The sequence below is a fragment of the Trachurus japonicus genome, chromosome 2 (assembly GCF_045865225.1).
Source record: "Trachurus japonicus isolate A0001 chromosome 2, Traja_1.0".
NCBI classification, from domain to species: domain Eukaryota; kingdom Metazoa; phylum Chordata; class Actinopteri; order Carangiformes; family Carangidae; genus Trachurus; species Trachurus japonicus.
In genome coordinates, this window is record NC_140908.1 from 12,007,609 (window position 1) to 12,025,261 (window position 17,653).

The window sequence follows — 17,653 nt, forward strand, 5'->3', positions numbered from 1 at the left end:
CACCTCACACAGCTCAGACAAACACACCCAGCTCGCAGCTGTTAGACTTCAGTGTTAGAAATTGTTAGTTACTAACCCTTAAATCAAAATTATGAACCAGAAATAAAGTACAGTAATCCTTTTTATTTTGAAGAAGTCAACTGACTGCGCTGATTTGAGATAACTGTGCCTGTGAACTTCCTCAAACTAAAGGTCAGTAATTACATCAAACAGTGTGTTTGTCTCCTCAGACATAAGCTAACGTTACTAATGTTAGCACATCTGCGTAACTAGCTTACTTCATACAGTAGTAAGTCATTATTAGCCCTGGAGCCTGTATATATACCACATTACAGGTTAAGATAAACAGTAAACAACTAGCATCGCCACTGTGTGGGTTTTAACCACTGTGTGTGTGTGTGGCAGCCAGTGATAAGTGCTACTATAGAGAGTTTGGGTGAATGTTAGCACAGAGCTAATAGTGTTATGCTTGTCAGACTACCTAAGCTAAAGAGCTAAATTGGTCCATGCTAACAGCTTATCTCCTTAGCTCCTTATCACATTGACTAATTAGTTTGGTCTATGCTGTTTTATAATTTGTTCTTTAGCTATTGAGAAATGTCTGGGGATTTTTGCCTTAGACATTTTAGCATTAGCCTTGAAACTAAACTGTGTGATGCCTGTGAAGCTATGTAAGCGCTAAATAAGCTAAATGATGTTTGTTTTTGTTTAATTAGTTCAGTCTATGCTTCATTTCCACCTTTACTGTGAATTTTTTTGTTTTAGCTCAGGACCTATTAGCATTAGCCTCGAGCGGATAGCATGATATAATTTGCGAAGCTATTTCTGGGATATTTAACTTTTTTTTACCTTGTGTGCTACAATGCTACTGTAACAACCACATTCCCATGTGTGGGATGAATAAACAGTCTTATGTCTTATTACGTAAGATTGGATATTTTATCAGTATCCCAGCAACAGCTCCGTAAATTAGCCTATAACATGCTAATCACTCCAGGCTAATGCTAACAGGCCCCAGTGTTTCAAAAATGACTGAGATTTCTGGGTAAATTCTGACCTTGTCATCATTGTCAACTATAATGTAACTATAATATAATAATATGAGCTCATTCACCACTCATTTAGGCTTTCAACCTTAGCTATTGTATCGAGTTCAAGAGAAATTTGTGGACTTTCCGTGACGGTCGGTTCTAACAAGGTACAAGGACTAAACATGAAGCCTTAACAATCTTCCCTGCTTTAAAGATGCTTTGTTTTCCAATGGCCAGACGGAGCAATGTAGAGGCAGTGAGGGGTTAAAGAGAGGACATGGGTAGTAGAGAAGGAACTCCTTCAGAGAAAGGAGGAGAAACATAAAGAAACAATAGAAGGAAGTGCAGAGGCAGTGACAACACCCATGAACAGGACTGCAAGAACAAAAAATCCATAAGGCAGAGTATCTCCTGTCTTTCTCTGTACGCCCACATTAATTTTTAATATTTCTCTGCAATTCAAGGCTGTGGAATGAGAAACCCCATAATAATCCTCCTCACTCTGCATTGCAATAGCCCTCCAGTGTGAAAAACAACACTGCAACAGCACATGAAAGGCTTCGCTTTTATCTTGGAATAGATTTTCATTCACAAGTGTGATTGATTTTTTTGTGCGCTGCATTGTCGCACAGAAAAAAAGGTTGTAATAATAATCATCTTTGCAGCATTAACACAAAGCAAACAAGGAAATGCCTCCATGTAAACACTTGGACGTGTGTAACTACTATCAACCTACACATGCCGGCTTAGGTGGAGCGCAGCGCCAAGAACCGTGTCCACAATCCCCTAAACCCTCACCCCCCCTCCCCTCCCCTCCCAACCTCAACCCGTGACCGGTGTCTGACTGAAATAACATTATGACACAGTGACTGACGCGCAACACTGTTAAATAGTTTCATTGTGGCGGGGCGGCTGCACATAACAGGCCTGCATGAGATTAATGGAGAGCTCAGACTGATCACAGAGGACTTCCTTAATTCCCATTTCCTCCTGATTCTTAACAAAATAAAGGTTCTATTCTCCCTCTGAAATACATTTATTGGATTTAGTTAAATAAAAGAATTATAATAAAAAAAGAGCAGGGGGTTAACTCCTGTAGTCATTTGTCATTGGTTGATCTGCAGCGTCGCCTCGGCTACGGGTGGTTCTTGGACTCAAATTCTATTTGTGGTTGGACGCCAGTCTGTGTTTATCTCTGATTGGCCGTGGCAGCGCTCTGTCCCGGGTTCTGCTCGCTGTGCGATCTTGGCTGCCGCTGCAGTGTTGGATTGTGGGTCAGAGTATGCAGGCAAGGCCAACGCAGTGAGAGAGAGAGAGAGAAAGAGAGAAAGAAAGAGGGAGAGAGAGTGGGTAGTCATATCAAAAGACTTTGGAGTAGTTTTCTGCTCCAAGCCTGCTCATTGGATGATGGCGGGCACTGCTGAGTGTTTACCCATGGCCCAGTTATTTGCTAATCCCCCCCAATTGGCCTTCAGTGCACCCTCCCGCCCACTCGGACTACCCCCTTCCCCTCAGCCTTGCTGCTTAAAAACAACAGCGATCTAATCTGGCTCTCTCCTTCCCCGGTGCCAAGGCCCACGGGAGCGCCGCAGCGCACGGCAGTCTGAGACTTGATTAAAAGTCACCCAGTGCACTCGTGTGTCGGCTGCTTTTCTCTCCACAACTGGTTCCGGGGTTTTTCACGTCCAGGATTACAGACAAAAAAACACAAGAGGGGAGGGAGGGAGGAGAAAGAGGGAGGAAAAAAAAACAAAAAAAAGCAGAGAAGGCTTTCTTGACTAACGGCTGAAACGTGCCGGACGCACCCGTGCACATCTTCCTCTGCAGCCACGGGTGCTCTCTCTCTCTCTGTGCAGCAGCAGTCTATAATATAATATAATATAAGAGAATGCATGCTCCTCTCTGGCTGATGTTTACCTCTGCAGACACGCACGCCCCCGGGAGCCCGCTGCCAATACCGCGCCGTCATGCGTGCACGACGGACAGAAACATTCAAAGCGGGGCGCTATCAGTGCGCACGTGCATGCATGCTGCTTCTTTTTTTTTTTTTCCCTGCTGCTGTTTGGGTGCGCGCTTGTTGCTGAGGTAGGATGGATGATGGGATTCCAGGGTATTTGCTGACACCCCCAATTTCCCAAGTCCCCTGGTTGAATTTAAAGATGTGGGAGGGAGGGGTGGGGGGAGAGAGAGGGAGTGGGGTTTAATCTATCCCATCTGTTGCCCCGGGACTGCCCCCCCACCACCACCACCACCACCACCACCCACCCCTCTCAAAAACACCACCATTCTGTCTGTGTCTGTCTGGGTCTGGTACAGTTATGCTAATCCTGGGGCTTATACTCCCCTCAAAGCTTAGAGGCCTCCATTATTATTGACCATGATGCATTTATACCCCCCCACCCCCCCCTCCCTCCTCCCTCCTCCCTCTTTACCTTAACTTTCCTGAATATGTGACGAAAACACAGATGACACAGTGACCACAGCGGTGTTTGTATCACACACAGTGAAGAGGAGGAGGAGGGAGGGTGGGGGGGTGGGGGGGGGGGGGTATAATCTCAGATTATTATGAACAAGCAAAAGTTTTGTTTCAGCCCGTGTCTGTCTGAGTTCAGCCTTTGTTCGTGACAACGCCACTTCCTGGTTGCTCACATCAAAGCTCGACGCACTGATTTTGCCGCCACATCCTCCCACTCCCCCGAGGCCTGTGGTTGTCTGGTCTGACGGGGCTTCACCTGCTCCCACGGCGACGTGAGGATGAAACTATACAGAGTCAATAATGGACCATTATTGGAGGAAATTAGGAGTGTTTCTTTTTTTAACTGCAAATCAAGGTCAGTGAAGTTACCATATATGGTTCTTCCGCCCTCAAAAGTAATAATTTTTCAAAAAAGGTGTAAAAAAACCCATTAAAACAGATCAAATTAAAAGGACAAGCTATCAATACTTATCATATTCACCACAAATAAGTTACTGAATGCTCTAACTTGCTTGATAAAGGGCAACTAGGTGGAAAATTAATGAATAATTAATCAAATTCCAGCTCCTAAACTTTTTTTAATTTTTAAACATTTGATAAATTAATTATCTTATAACAATAAAGCTGAAGAAGCTAGGCTGATTCAATCAATAATATAAGCTTATCACATACACCGACTGATAAGAAATTAGAAACTGATTTGAGATAATAAACAAGTTGATCTCTACTGATCCTATATTATATGATGATATATTGATATAAGTTCAACCATGTAGCTCCTTTTATATATTTTATACATATATAACAAGGGCAGGCTGAAAAGAGGACCATACATCCCAGGTCCCACCCTGAAACCATGGTTTCCTCTCCTCAGCTGTTTCCCCCTCTGGGACGTTTCTGTAGTTTCCTCCGCTCTCTGCCGATAACTCTAGAAACTAGAACTGCATCCTTCTCTGCTGCTGCAGCTCCTGTCGGCTGCTGTGCACAGGAACATTAAGATTGAAATACGCGAGGTACACAGCAGGCAAATACAAAGACAAGACAATGTAACAACAACTTCAGCTGTAGTTGCTGTCAAGGAGCCGTCTCTAATATGAAAATGTGAAAATCCGAGCCCATACCCTGAGCAGCATTTATTGCCCGCTCTAGACTTATTGTCGCTGCTAGTCAAGGAGAACATTTCGTGTTAATCATAGGCTGTCACTCTGAGTTACCATCTCAAGGCTGCACCTTTTGTTTTCTGAAACATCCACTAATTTCTCTTTTGCCCAACCAGAAGGTCGACTGAACACTGTTCTATTGTTCCGCGCTTCGCTTTTACCTCCGCTCAGAACTCGAACCAAGGTACTAAGAGAAGCAGACATTGATTTTTCTCATCTAATGGAGTACAAGGCTAGCTGTATTAGAGACCAACTGCCCCCCCCCCCCATCCCCTCCTCTCCCCTCCCTCCCTCCATTCATTGGTCTGCTTCTAGCTGCAGTCAGTGTCATCTCCCCCTCACGAAATAATGGATATCTCATGAAATATCTCACGACGTGGACTGAGTGCAAAACACTGAATAAAGGCACGTGCAGAGCTTCTGTGTGCTCTGTCCTCGATAACCACTTCCTTATACCGATGTCGAAATCCTGACTCGCATCGTTTTATCACTTCTATTTGTGCTTTTATGCACGAGCTCCATCACAGCTTCACAACTGATTTTTACCATGTTTTATAAACTACATCCAACCCTGTTTACACCCAGTGGGCTGCAGCAGCAACCCATCCCAAAAATGCCATAATGCACATTCAGCAGTTCAGTCAGTGGCACACACACACACACACACACACACACACGCTCAAACTACATTTTTTAATAGCTTGCCTTTTGCCTTAGTCTTGTGCTGTATTCTTTCATCGTCTAGCTTTCATTATACATATGTATGTCAGACATACTAGCCTCTTTTTCACAGATTAATAGATGTTCTGATTTATTATTAAAACAACATGAATGTGGTGTAAGCTCAAGGCTTCATTTAAGAGCTGATGTGATTAAACCAATTCCTACATTTGCAGAAAGACAATTATTTTAACAACTGGTTAATCCTTAGCATTGATTTTACAGTTACAGTGATTTAGTAATGAAGAGACTAACCCAGCATTAGCATTTAGCATCCCTATGATGTTTTAAGACTCACATTAGGTTGTTAAAACTAAACTAGGGATGTCATTTTTCTTTTGTGTTAAAACATGGGAACTACATTACCCATAAAGCAACAGGAGTTGATTTCAGAGATCCCCCCACATGAGGATATCCATCATATTAGACAGTGAGTCTTCTCTTTGCACAACTTTTTTCACATACAAAATTACTCGGTATCGGAAAAGGCAGGGCTAGCTTGTTAACATGCTAGCTTCAGTGAGGAAACAACAGCAACATGATCACAATATGGATTGCTTTGGTCAACAGACAACTGTTAAAGCTAAGTCTGGCTATGTAGCAGGGGCCAAACTTCTATGTAGATACCACATGAATTTGGTAGCAATCTAAGCTAGCAATCAGACTCGCAAGACTGAGCATGCGTCCGTTATCTCAGAGCAGTAACTTCACTTTTTTGCTGAGCTGCTGATGTGACCACAGAGCTGACAGCTTGAAGTCCCCCCCGCCCCACCCTCCCCTCAGCAGCCCCAGAGCGGCTGAAGAGACTCGGCCTGGTTGGCTAACAGTGGGCCTGTCAACGCCACAGTATGGGGCCTGCAAGACGGAGCTTCGGGGTTTGGACAAGCACGGCAAATGAGCATTCCGCTTTATGCTATGGTATAATACTTGAGCCCTAATCCTCTTTGGACCCCCAAACCTCAGGCTTACCTGGGACAACAGTAAAAGCAGGACCTGAATGTGGGTTGTGGCATACATTCTGAGTCTGAATATAATGCTACATGTTTGGACGTTCCCCCCAAATTCCTATCAAGTAAAGAAAAGCCCCCAAACTAATGGGCGCTACTTATGAACACCTGCGGTCACACCACAGGTAGTGTCTGCAGGCTTGTGCCACGCTTGGAACTGTTTCTACTCCAGATTTTGTAGCAGCAGGCACACACCCACACGATGATTAGTCACAGGGGACGGACGGGGAGCGGAAAGACGACCCGAGCGCAGATGCAAACAGGTTAAAAAGACACAACGGTTGGGTTGGGGAGGAAGCTGGGCGGAATTTGAAAAATAAAATGTACGAAGGAAAAGAGGCGAGTTAAGGAAAGGGAGCGATGGGTGAGGGTGAGGGGGGCGGTGATGTTGTCAGAGCTGAGCAAGAGAAAGCAAAGGCAAAGGTGCCGGGTCAGACGGATGACTAACATGCCCTTGCACACTATTAGGCCTTCTGCTTCCTCTTATCATCATCATCATTACAAGTATCATCCTAAGAAGAAGGCAATGGGTGCTCTGCTTTGCATTCAACAGCAGTATAGCATATATATATAGAGAGAGAGTGGTTTGGTTTGCCTCATGTCTCTTTACAGTCATTACAAAGTCTGAGTCGGCCCTAATTAATTTTGCACAGTACAACGATTTGGATTTATTGGCTGTTTACATGGCAGGCATACATTTAAGCGTCCATTAATCGTCCCAGTATTGATTATTGAGTGAATACGTCAGTCCTCTGCCAGTCACCACAGTCGTTAAACCACTCTAGGGAACTACTAATTTAAATATTATGTCTCATGAAGGTGAGCTTATTAAGGCCATGATGATTCACTTTGTGAAATCTTTCAGGATGAATAACAGTTTTACATTACGCTCATCATTATATTGGTTTCAATTGAAAGACATGTTACTTGAACACACTTCTTCCATAATTTCCATAAGGTCTGAAGTGAGATGTCTGTTTTTTTTATTATTATTATACAGCAGATCTAGGTTCTGTAATAATAGTGTAATAATAATAATTCACATGGCTTTAAAACAAGCCGTCAGGACTTTTGTCATTTTGTGATGTCACAACGAAGCAGTCCCAGCATTCAGCCATGTCAAATGCACCTGAACACACCACCCGGCCTTTGATGACTACCTGTTGTTGCTTAAGCTCCAGAATAAAACCTGTAAAACTACAATGAGAGGGTTTTTGGTTCTTCAAACAACAAATACATCTTCTTCCAGATTACAAAATATAATCACATAAAAATACAAAACATGTAGGCCTAAGTTAACGTCGCTCTGCCTTCTGAGACGTTCAACGCTTACAATCGCAGCCTTTTTCATTTCATTAAAGTTGGAATTCCAGAAAATATACTCATCCTACCGCTTGTACGTTAAATGCTAATTTGAATGCAAATGGTTGCAAATGGGGACACGTTCTCTCAGCTTTAAGCAATAAGCAGTCCGAGTATTCAAATTACACTCCACACTCGCATATTTCCCTCTACAACAACAGCAGTTATTATTCTAGGCTTCTGATAATAGCCTGTCTATGACTGTATGGAGGAGCCACAACAATAACACACACACAGGAATGATAATACATTATTAAGAGGTTGTTTATACACACACATTACACCGGATGAAGAAAGCAGGATGTAGCTACAAGAAGACCACCTATTTTCTAGCAAAGCATGTTGAACCTCTGTCACCTAAATTTCCTATCTTGTAAAATACCATGCCTGTCTTCCCACACATTCCAGCCCCCCCTCCCCTGCCTTGAATGCACCGTTCCTCCATCTCTGTGCAGCTTCTGCTACTATCTTATCACGCTCAAGGTCTCACAGAAGCCTGGCTTCAGCCCAGAATCTTGAACAGGGGGCACAACTTGGCAGACAAGGACTGCGGTATGTTTGGCAGTGTTTTTCCAGGCCTTTGTACACAGAATGATTAAAAAGGAGCCAGGGGTGCATTTGCTTGCTCTGTTCAAGAGAGGCCATATCTGTGTGGAGGTTTACTTAGCTACAATGAGATGAGCTAGGCAGAAATTAAGCCAGGCAGACAGCAAGATGGAAGGAGAGATAAGAGACAGACAGACACAAACACAAGGAGTATTTGATGATATAATACAATTATACCTCATATTTCTTATAGACTTTGTGTATTAAATGGATAATTACACAGCCATGGAAACTTGATTAGAATAGAAAGCTGTCTGTATTTCAGTTGTTAGGGGTATGCAGACAGTAGGAACCAAAAGGAAAGGATCAAATATTAAAGACAAGCACATCTGGCTTCTTTCTCTTTTTTTTCTTTCTTTTACAACAATTAATACAATACAATAAATCCATGTATTGATCGGGCACTTACCGGCCACAGAAGTGAGGAGGATGGTCAGGCAGAACCCAAATTTAGCGAGTGATTTCATGGTGATTCTGCCTCCAGCCATGACACTGTACATCGACTTTGGTGTTGAAACTGGAGCTCCACAGAGTCCTGTTGGATTTATTCTGCTCCTTTTCTGCCCCTTCTTTCTTTTTCTTGTTCTTTTTTCTCCAGCCACCACTCGTTTTTTTTTATTTTCTGCCCGTTTTTTTCCTCACGTCAGCTCAATAACTTGAACTGCTCTCTCGGGCATGGAACAACACATTGAGAATAGATGCTAAAGAATTTTTTTTTTAAAAAGAAAAGAAAAATAATGATAATAAAAATAGGTTAATGCTGTTGTGTTTGCGTGACGATTAACGTTACATTCGCCGTGCTTTTGGCTCCGGGCAAAAGACGCGCAGACAAGCCGAGCAGCTGACTTGTTTCACGGATACAACCACAGACCAACGTCCATATCTGCTACATGCTAACATGCTAACGCGTTAGCTGCCCGGGGCGACTGTCTGTCTGCTGCTGGAAAACTTAGACAAACAGGATTAAAAAAAAAATACGCAAAAATAACCGACCAATGGGGGCTATTTATTTCCAGGAAAAACAGTCCATTCTCGGTTGTGTAATTTAAACAACCGTCCTCCACTTGTTACAACATTTATATACAGTTCCCACAGCCAGTTAGCTCGGTTGTGTTGCTGCTAGCCTCGCAGCTAACAGCTAGCCGCTTAGCCGTTGAGTTTTTCACGTCCCATCTCCGTCAGCGGGGAAACATTCACAAGTAATCCGCGCCTACAGCGGGCTTCTCGGGGAAGGCGGAGAGCATTGGTCCGGTGGTGGTGGTGGTGGTGATGGACGATGGACGATGGATGAAGAAGAAGATGGGGTTCGTCTCGGTCAGTTCCTCGGCGGTGTTAGTTAGTTTGTTATCGACGGGGCTCGGAGCTCCGCCGGGCGGTCGGTCGGTCGGTCGGTCGGTCGGTCAGACAGACAGGCAGGGCGGCTGGGAACGCCTCGTTTGCAGGCTTGTCTGGACCGCTCGTCTCCGGTATCAGGTTGCTGACTGTGGGTTGGTGTTGGTGTTGTGGGGGTGGGGAGTAGGGGGAGGTGGGGGGACGGTCCTACACAGGGAGGGGGGTGTCTTAGCGCCGCTGTGCCGCAGACTGGAGATACAACACCCTGGAAAAATATGCTGCTGCACTCTCTCAGACTCCTACCGCTCTGTGCTGTAATGTTACTGCTGTGTAATTTGGATGTTTACATTATTTTGCTGCCTTGCTCAGGGACCACGAGGTGCTGCTGCCTATAGGGCCACAGCCACACACCGTAATCTTTTATTTACATCATGGATAGTTCACTACAGCTCAGTCAGTTTGAACATTCACCGTAAAACAACACATTTAGTGCAAATAGACAAGGGACAGTGGAGAGTTTACATAATTTCATTTCATTTCATTTTGATTTATTTCATTCATGGTTCTCACATAGTTGCACATATACATAGTGTACACATTTTACATAATGTAATAGTATTGTTATTACTACTATTACTATGACAACTTTTAGGCTAATTATTATTATTATTAGCCTAATAGTTGTAGCCTTGAAGGCAGCTGTATTTTTTTTATTTCTATAAATGCTTCAACTATCATTAGATAGATAGATAGATAGATAGATAGATAGATAGATAGATAGATAGATAGATAGATAGATAGATAGATAGATAGATAGATAGATAGATAGATAGATAGATAGATAGATGAGTTTATTTGTCCTTTCCAAGGAAAATTGTTATGTTATGTTATGTTATGTTATGTTATGTTATGTTATGTTTATTTATTTGATATGGACATCACAAATACATTAAGACTGTTCCAGTGGACAGACCAGATGCTTTGCTTGAGTGTGTATAGCACAAGTGCTAATTTTCAACACCAATTGTTTTCACCATTTCGTACAGAGCGGCCTCGAGAAGTGCAACTTACATTTCCACATTTCATACACCTCAATTACATAGAGACATAAGAACAAGACCCTGCACCCCACATTTACATGTGCATTCCCCTGGTTATGTTGGTATTAGAAGTAGTTATAATTATTGTTAGCCTTGAAGCAGTGGCATATTTATTATTATTATTGTTATTAATATTACTACTACTACTATCATTTGCAATAGTAGTAGCCGTGTAGTAGTAGTAGTAGCAGCATTAGTCTCCTTATAATAGCCTAGTAGTAGTCACATATTTTTGTAGGTCTTCTACTATTATTAATGGTAGTGGTAGCCTATTATTATTTGCCTAGAAGTAAAAGTAGTAGTGGTAATAGTTGTGGGAAGCAGTCGTAGGAATTATGTACCATGCTTAAATATATTAACAAAAATAAATTCACAAAATGTTATGTTTTCCCATATTTTATACTGCTGTTAAACGCGTCACAGACAGTACAGTCGGTCATTAGTGTTGCTTTGCTGCCTCCGTGTGGTAAAAAAGACGCTATAACATGAGTCTGTGTTGCTGTGTCAGCTGTTAGTGGCCACAGGAGGGAGACATTTCCTCTCCTCCTCTTGTTTACCTCACTCCGTCTGCTCCACGCGCCCTAGCAACTGCAGCATCAGCACGAGCAGCGCAGCGTTGGTGACGCTACGTCACAGCGCCGCTCCAGCCGCGTCAAGTCACACAGATGTAGCCAGCGCGAGACCGGAAATGGACCGGCACGCATTCAGAATATGTTACTATGTTATGTTTATTTATTTGATATATGGACATCACAAATACATTGAGACTGTTCCAGTGGACAGAACAGACCAGATGCTTTGCTTGTATTGGGTGTGTTTAATTAGCACATGTGCTAATTTTCAACACCAGTCCATAGGCGGCTTATAAAAATACAGAACATAGGCTATTATCAACAGTATAAGATAAAACCAAGTACATGACACTACATCATGACAATAGCATACTAAAAAACTAGGATTTTGGTGGCCCTAAACAAGATTTTTATTTGTGGCCCCCTCTAAGCGCAAACACCAAATCACTGGTTAAAACTGAATACAGACGTGTTTATGCCCTCTGAGGTTTGAGGCCATTTTCTCGACTTTTACATATTTTCTTAAATTGATCTTTTTAAGATACTTGCAGATGTAACAATACTATACAACAGTAACAATACTCAAGTGTTTTATGTCTAGATATTAGAACCTCTGCTGTAAGCACACTGAGGCCAATTTGCCCTAGAACACTGTAGAAAGAAATAATTTAGGCCAAATGCTGGAAATTTTTGAAAAATGTCAAATCCCTTGTGAAAACACTCCTTCAGTCATGAGAATGAACTGTTTTGGTGCTTGAAATAGGATATGAATACAGTAATAGATAAGTGTAGAAAACAAGTCTAAAATGAAATTTTGTAAGATTGCTTTTTGAGCACAAATGTTGTCATTCTGCCGTTCTATTTTCACCAAATGTCTCAAATGTGAGATAAAAGAAGCTGAATATTGACTTCAAATTACATATAAAGCTCATAGTGTGCACATGCAGACCTCAGGATGTTTAAATGACTTGAATGAACCCCGGTACTTTTCTGATCATGTGGCCCCCCACCTAACGGCCGTGGCCCTAAACAACCGCATAGAGTGTTTATGCCAGGGGCCGGCCCTGCTGAGCGTTTTACAGTGATTCAAGGGATGATCAAAGTTTTACAAATGTCAGAGTGGACAGGTTTGTAGGGTGGTCTTGGTCTGGAAGAGACCATCAACTTTAGGAGGGAGAGGACAGGACAGCAGATGGTCAGCCCCCGTTCATTCTGGGAAAGTCATCTGTAGTCTGCTGGGGGAGCAGCGTTGGAGCCAGTGACACAAACAGACCAAACAAACTCATCAGGGAGGCTGGCTCTGTTATTGGCTGCAACCAGGACACGTTTGGCTACTACTCATGTAGCATCACTATTTATATATTTATTTATTACATTTCGGACTCAACACCATATGTCACACTCAACTTTACTATTCACAAAAAGTTATGGATATCTGACTTTCAGGTGAAGTTTATAGAAAATGTAAAAAGTTCATACAGTGATATTATATCATGAAAGTAGCTAGGGCATGTAAGTAGAAGTAATTTCTTCATCTCAAACAATTTATTGAAATAAAAGCTAAAAACAGTGGTGGGGATACCACAACAAAAAATGTCAATGTCTCAATAAGTTGTCATGTGGCCAAAGGGCGTCCACTTCTCTGTCCTTCTGTGACTCCTCTAGTCTCTCTGTGTCTCTGTCCAACCTACTGATGACATTGAGCTCAGTGGACACTTCCCTCTGACAACATCCAATCTGTTTTAAGGACTGAAACACTGAACAGTTGGACATGTGATGTAGGCTACATTCAAAAGTTTAGAGAAGGTCAAATTAAATACACCTGTAAAGTTAGAATGCATTTTAGGTGTATCTGAAATTTCAGCCACATATGAATATGAATACGAATTAGCCTACTTACTAATCATCAAGAGGAAATGAATTTGTTTGTTAGCTCATCTACAGAAGAACAAGCCTGATGGCTGTAAGTAGCCTACAAAAGATCTTCTGTATCTCTCCGAACTGCAGCAAAGAGAGAGGAGCTGCCAACCAGTGCCATTTTCTCTGTCCATCAAGGTGAAGTGGATGATCTGAGTTGGTCAGAAGAGCTTCTACCATCTTCAGTGTGCAGGCTATCTGTCCACCACCGCCCCCAGTGAATCCATCAGGGAAACATGACTGAAGTCTATGTCCATGTCCGAAATCACCCCCTACTCACTATATATATTAGTGACTATGCCATTTTAGTGATTGTTAATATTCAGTGAGTGAATTCGGACACAATCCTGCCTCAGGATGTTTCGTCTGTATCCTATGTTCCCACAGCCCTATGTTCCCACAGTTCTAAGATTTTTCTCAAAATTAGGCCCTATGTTCCCTCTGGACTCTCTCTACCTATCTGGACTCTATCTATCTGGCCTGTCCAGCCTCTACCGGGTCTTTTTACTAAACTTAACCAACTCTTTTCTTAATTGCCTAAACCCAACCAATGGTGGGACCAAAGGGCTGTGGGAACATAGGGCCTAATTTTCAGTGACAACAAAAGTTAGAAATGTGGGAACATAAGGCTGTGGGAACATAGGAATGACCCCCAACAAACGGGGTACCTACAGTAGCCTACATCTCCAAAAAAGCTGAATATCCCTAACTAACTATCTTTTTGTGAATACTGTAATTAAAGTAGTGTAAATTATATTTTATGTAATCTTAAAAAAAGATGGAAAAATTTTATTTTGAAAACGACAAGCGGAAGTGGTGTTCCTCCACCTCCGTGGCTTCACACTGGTCCCTCTCCCGTCGTGTCAACCTCAGCTAGCCCAGCATCACCGCCTTCTTCTCTCTGTCCCTTCTCTATTTTGCTCTCCCGCTGTTAATTAAGTTTTCCGTCTTTCCCCCGACACATTACAAACCAGGTACAAACCGGCATCCTCCTTTTTTTTTATTCCTTTATACCTACACTCCTCATCTTTCTCTTCGACCAGAAGGCGTTTTTTTTCTCTCTCTCTCTCTCTCTCTCCCCCCTCCTCTCCCCTCCCTTCTTCTCCTCCTCCTCCCGGGTAGCTGCTGCTCTGCTTGCTGCTTCAGCCGCGGTGCCGCATCAGCCGGGGAGAGAAAAACATCCATCCACGACGACGATTTACACGATTTGGACACCCGGAGCTGCCGTAGTGTCGCTTCTATGTCTGCCTGTTTATATTCCAGGAGGTTTCCCTTTCCCTCGCCTGTAGCCGCCGCCGCCGCTGCCGCCCCTCCGTCCCGCCTGGTACCACCGCCTCTTTAGCATCTTCCAGCAGCGGCGGACATCAACAGGGGCTGAGCCCTTGAATGCAGCACACCTAGACCCGCTCTCTGCAGGTAAACATGCATACCTAACCTATACCTATCTTAGAAATATATAGGCCTATATATAAAACATAAGCACGATAAAACATCATCTATATGGGTGATGCTCATCTGTCACATGTATTAGCATGTAACATGTTTTGATAATGGTGATGATACGTGTGTGTGTGTGTGTGTGTGTGTGTAGGGGATGGGGTTCATACAGTACACTGCTTGTAAACACGTTTGGCCTACATTTACAGTACTACAGGCTCCACATGGATATCATTAATGCAAGTGTATTATTGTAGGCTATATGTTTAATTAAAGCATAAATCACATCACAGTAATTCATAATGGATGTAGCTATAAACCTGTATTATATCGTTCCATTCATTTTTATATCCCATAGCCAGTTTTGTAAAGGAGAGTTGACATTATTCGCTGTTTTTCTCTCAGGCTGCTCTAATAGATTGGAAATATTTCAGTTGTAAATTGAATATATTTGAGTTTTTGAGTGTTGGTTAGAGAAAAAAAAAGAAATTTGGATTTATTCAATTTGCACCTATTCAGGCTTTTAGTTTTTAGCCTAGCCTATCATTGTCAATTTGCACCACATGTGACTGTACAGTACAATCTGACCACTTTACCTTATTTATTTGATCTTATTTAACTTTTTTATTTGTATTAGGCTATAATTATTATTATTATTATTAACTTAATGTTCAGTTGTTGTTGTACGCAATGCAGAGCAATGCAAACTGGAGTTAAATTCCTTGTATGTACACAACATACTTGGCCAATAAATCCAATTCTGATTCTACATAAAGACAATGAAAATAACGAAATTAACCATTTTGCAGGAGAAGTGGAACCCAAAAAAGGGCGAATACCTCCCAAAAAAAGGGATAATGCAAAAAAATTCGTCACATTTGGAAACTGGGATCACCAAATAGTCAGTCTAGATATAAAATCCTGTGTTTTGAGCCTGGCTGCTGCCTCTGGTTCCCTCAGCACATCTTTAACATACACTGGTTATGTCAGCACAGACCTGAGGAGCTGCCAGCTGCCTCTCTGAACAGGTCAGGGATCAATAATGTGAATGAGTTGTGTGGATTGACAGTTAATGTACTATTACTACCAGTAGAGTAGAGTAGAGTAGAGTAGAGTAGAGTAGGAGTAGTATTCAGGACCCAGACAGAAACAGGAAGCGTGCCCGTCAAAATAAAGAGCTCCGCTGCGTTTTTGCTAGCAGACAGCTGAGGGGGGGTGGGGGGGGGGGGGTCCAAACCCATGTTTACTTCCTCCACAGCACACACACACATGTTAATGAAGATCAGTCGGCACCGTTCCCTAGCAACAGCGATGTGCGCTGGTCAAGGCCCCTGCCAAATTTAGCTCCAGGAGCGGCGCTGCCAGTCACTGCTGTGTGTCTGTGTATCTGTGTGTATCTGTGTGTGTGTGTGTGTAGCTACGTGTGTCTGTGTGTCTGTGTTTGTATGTACGCACACACACATGCTACGTGGGCAGTAAATGAGATTAGGCTGCTTTTCAGTTGCCATGGGAACACCCATCCTAAACAAAAGCATATGTTTTCTTGATCCTGCGTGATGCTTTACATCCAGTAATTGATTCTGTAGTTGTGTATGTGTGTGTGTGTGTGTGTGTGTGTGTCCTTTAGATGAATCCCTGCATATTATATTCATGTACATTGCAGTTATGTTTACTATATAGTTGTATACAGTGACTCTCAGCGTGATTCATTGATAAAACTGGATAACTAGGGGGATGATGTCATAAAGCTTTGATCATAGAAGACACAATGATATTTGTAACTTGGTCTGATGTGATCATTAGTTTAACATTAGCTCATATTAGAGCTGTTGATGCAACACAACCCACATCAGTGAGGCAGCTGGCTCTCATCTGCTCGGCTACGAGGAACCAATGAATGAATTTATTTCGACGAACGTGTCTAAAATGGATATACATGTAACATATACACAACTATATATCATAATATGCAAGGAGTAGGAAGAAGTGTGCACTTTTTAAATAAATCCCCACCCCTTTCTACTCATCATGATTTATATATCTATTTATCTGCTACATAAATATCCATATAAATATCTATTTAAGCCAACTACAGAGCTTTTTGTTAAAAAGATAATCTCTGAAGTTCTTTACCTCGTCATTTTGTAAAGTGCCATAAGTTGATGGAGTCATCGTCACACAAGGAAAGAGCTGCTTTATGAGGAAACTGTGTATATACCTGTAGGGTTAGGTGGTGTCTAATGATTTTATTTGAATAATTGTCCTTTCTATTCTTTTTAGTCTTGTTTTCTTCTCGCCTGTTATTTATATTCTTTCTATTTTAACCTTCACTGTGTTATGGAGCCCAGGAAGACTGGCTGGCTGTCTCCACATCAGCTAATAGGGATCTATCAAAAAAATAAACTGTCTATAATAACAATGTACATTCTGTAGGCTCAAAGGGAATTTCTACCCAGAGCAACATCAGAATTGGTTGAATTAAATGTTTATGTATAATAAATGTGAATTTTCAGGTATAGGTTGAAAGAAAAACATACGTATAACTCATATTAATTATACAGTAGCCTTTATTGAATCATATTTTTCATGATGATCAAGGGAATCAGAGGTTTTTGATTTGACCTGCGACGTCTCGTCTGAACAGGGTCAGTCGGGCAGGGGCCCCCCCACACCCCCCCTGAACCAACCCCCTGCCCTCGGTGCCCTCGGTGCCCGCCGCCGCTACACCCCCCGTCACTTTAAGCTGCTCTAATGCCATTAACCAAGGAGGGGTGTGTGTGTGTGTGTGGGGGGGCATATCCGCTCTAACCAGCAAGGGACGGATTAAGATCAATCTGGCAGCACACACACATGCCTACACACACACACACACACACACACACACACACACATATAACCCTAGACAGACAGCAGAGAGCTGATCCTGCTGCTGC

At 42.5% G+C, this 17,653-nt stretch overlaps 1 protein-coding gene across 1 annotated transcript in view; it reads right to left on the reverse strand.

The window, feature by feature from the left end:
* Positions 1–9,746, reverse strand: part of LOC146990919 (bone morphogenetic protein receptor type-2-like) — a 38,993-nt gene extending 29,247 nt beyond the window's left edge. The window contains exon 1 of the mRNA XM_085801352.1: positions 8,772–9,746. Within this exon, the coding sequence (XP_085657478.1) occupies positions 8,772–8,862 (91 nt within the window). The 5' untranslated portion in view covers positions 8,863–9,746. The remainder of the gene's footprint in view (positions 1–8,771) is intronic.
* Between the last annotated feature and the right edge of the window lie 7,907 nt (positions 9,747–17,653).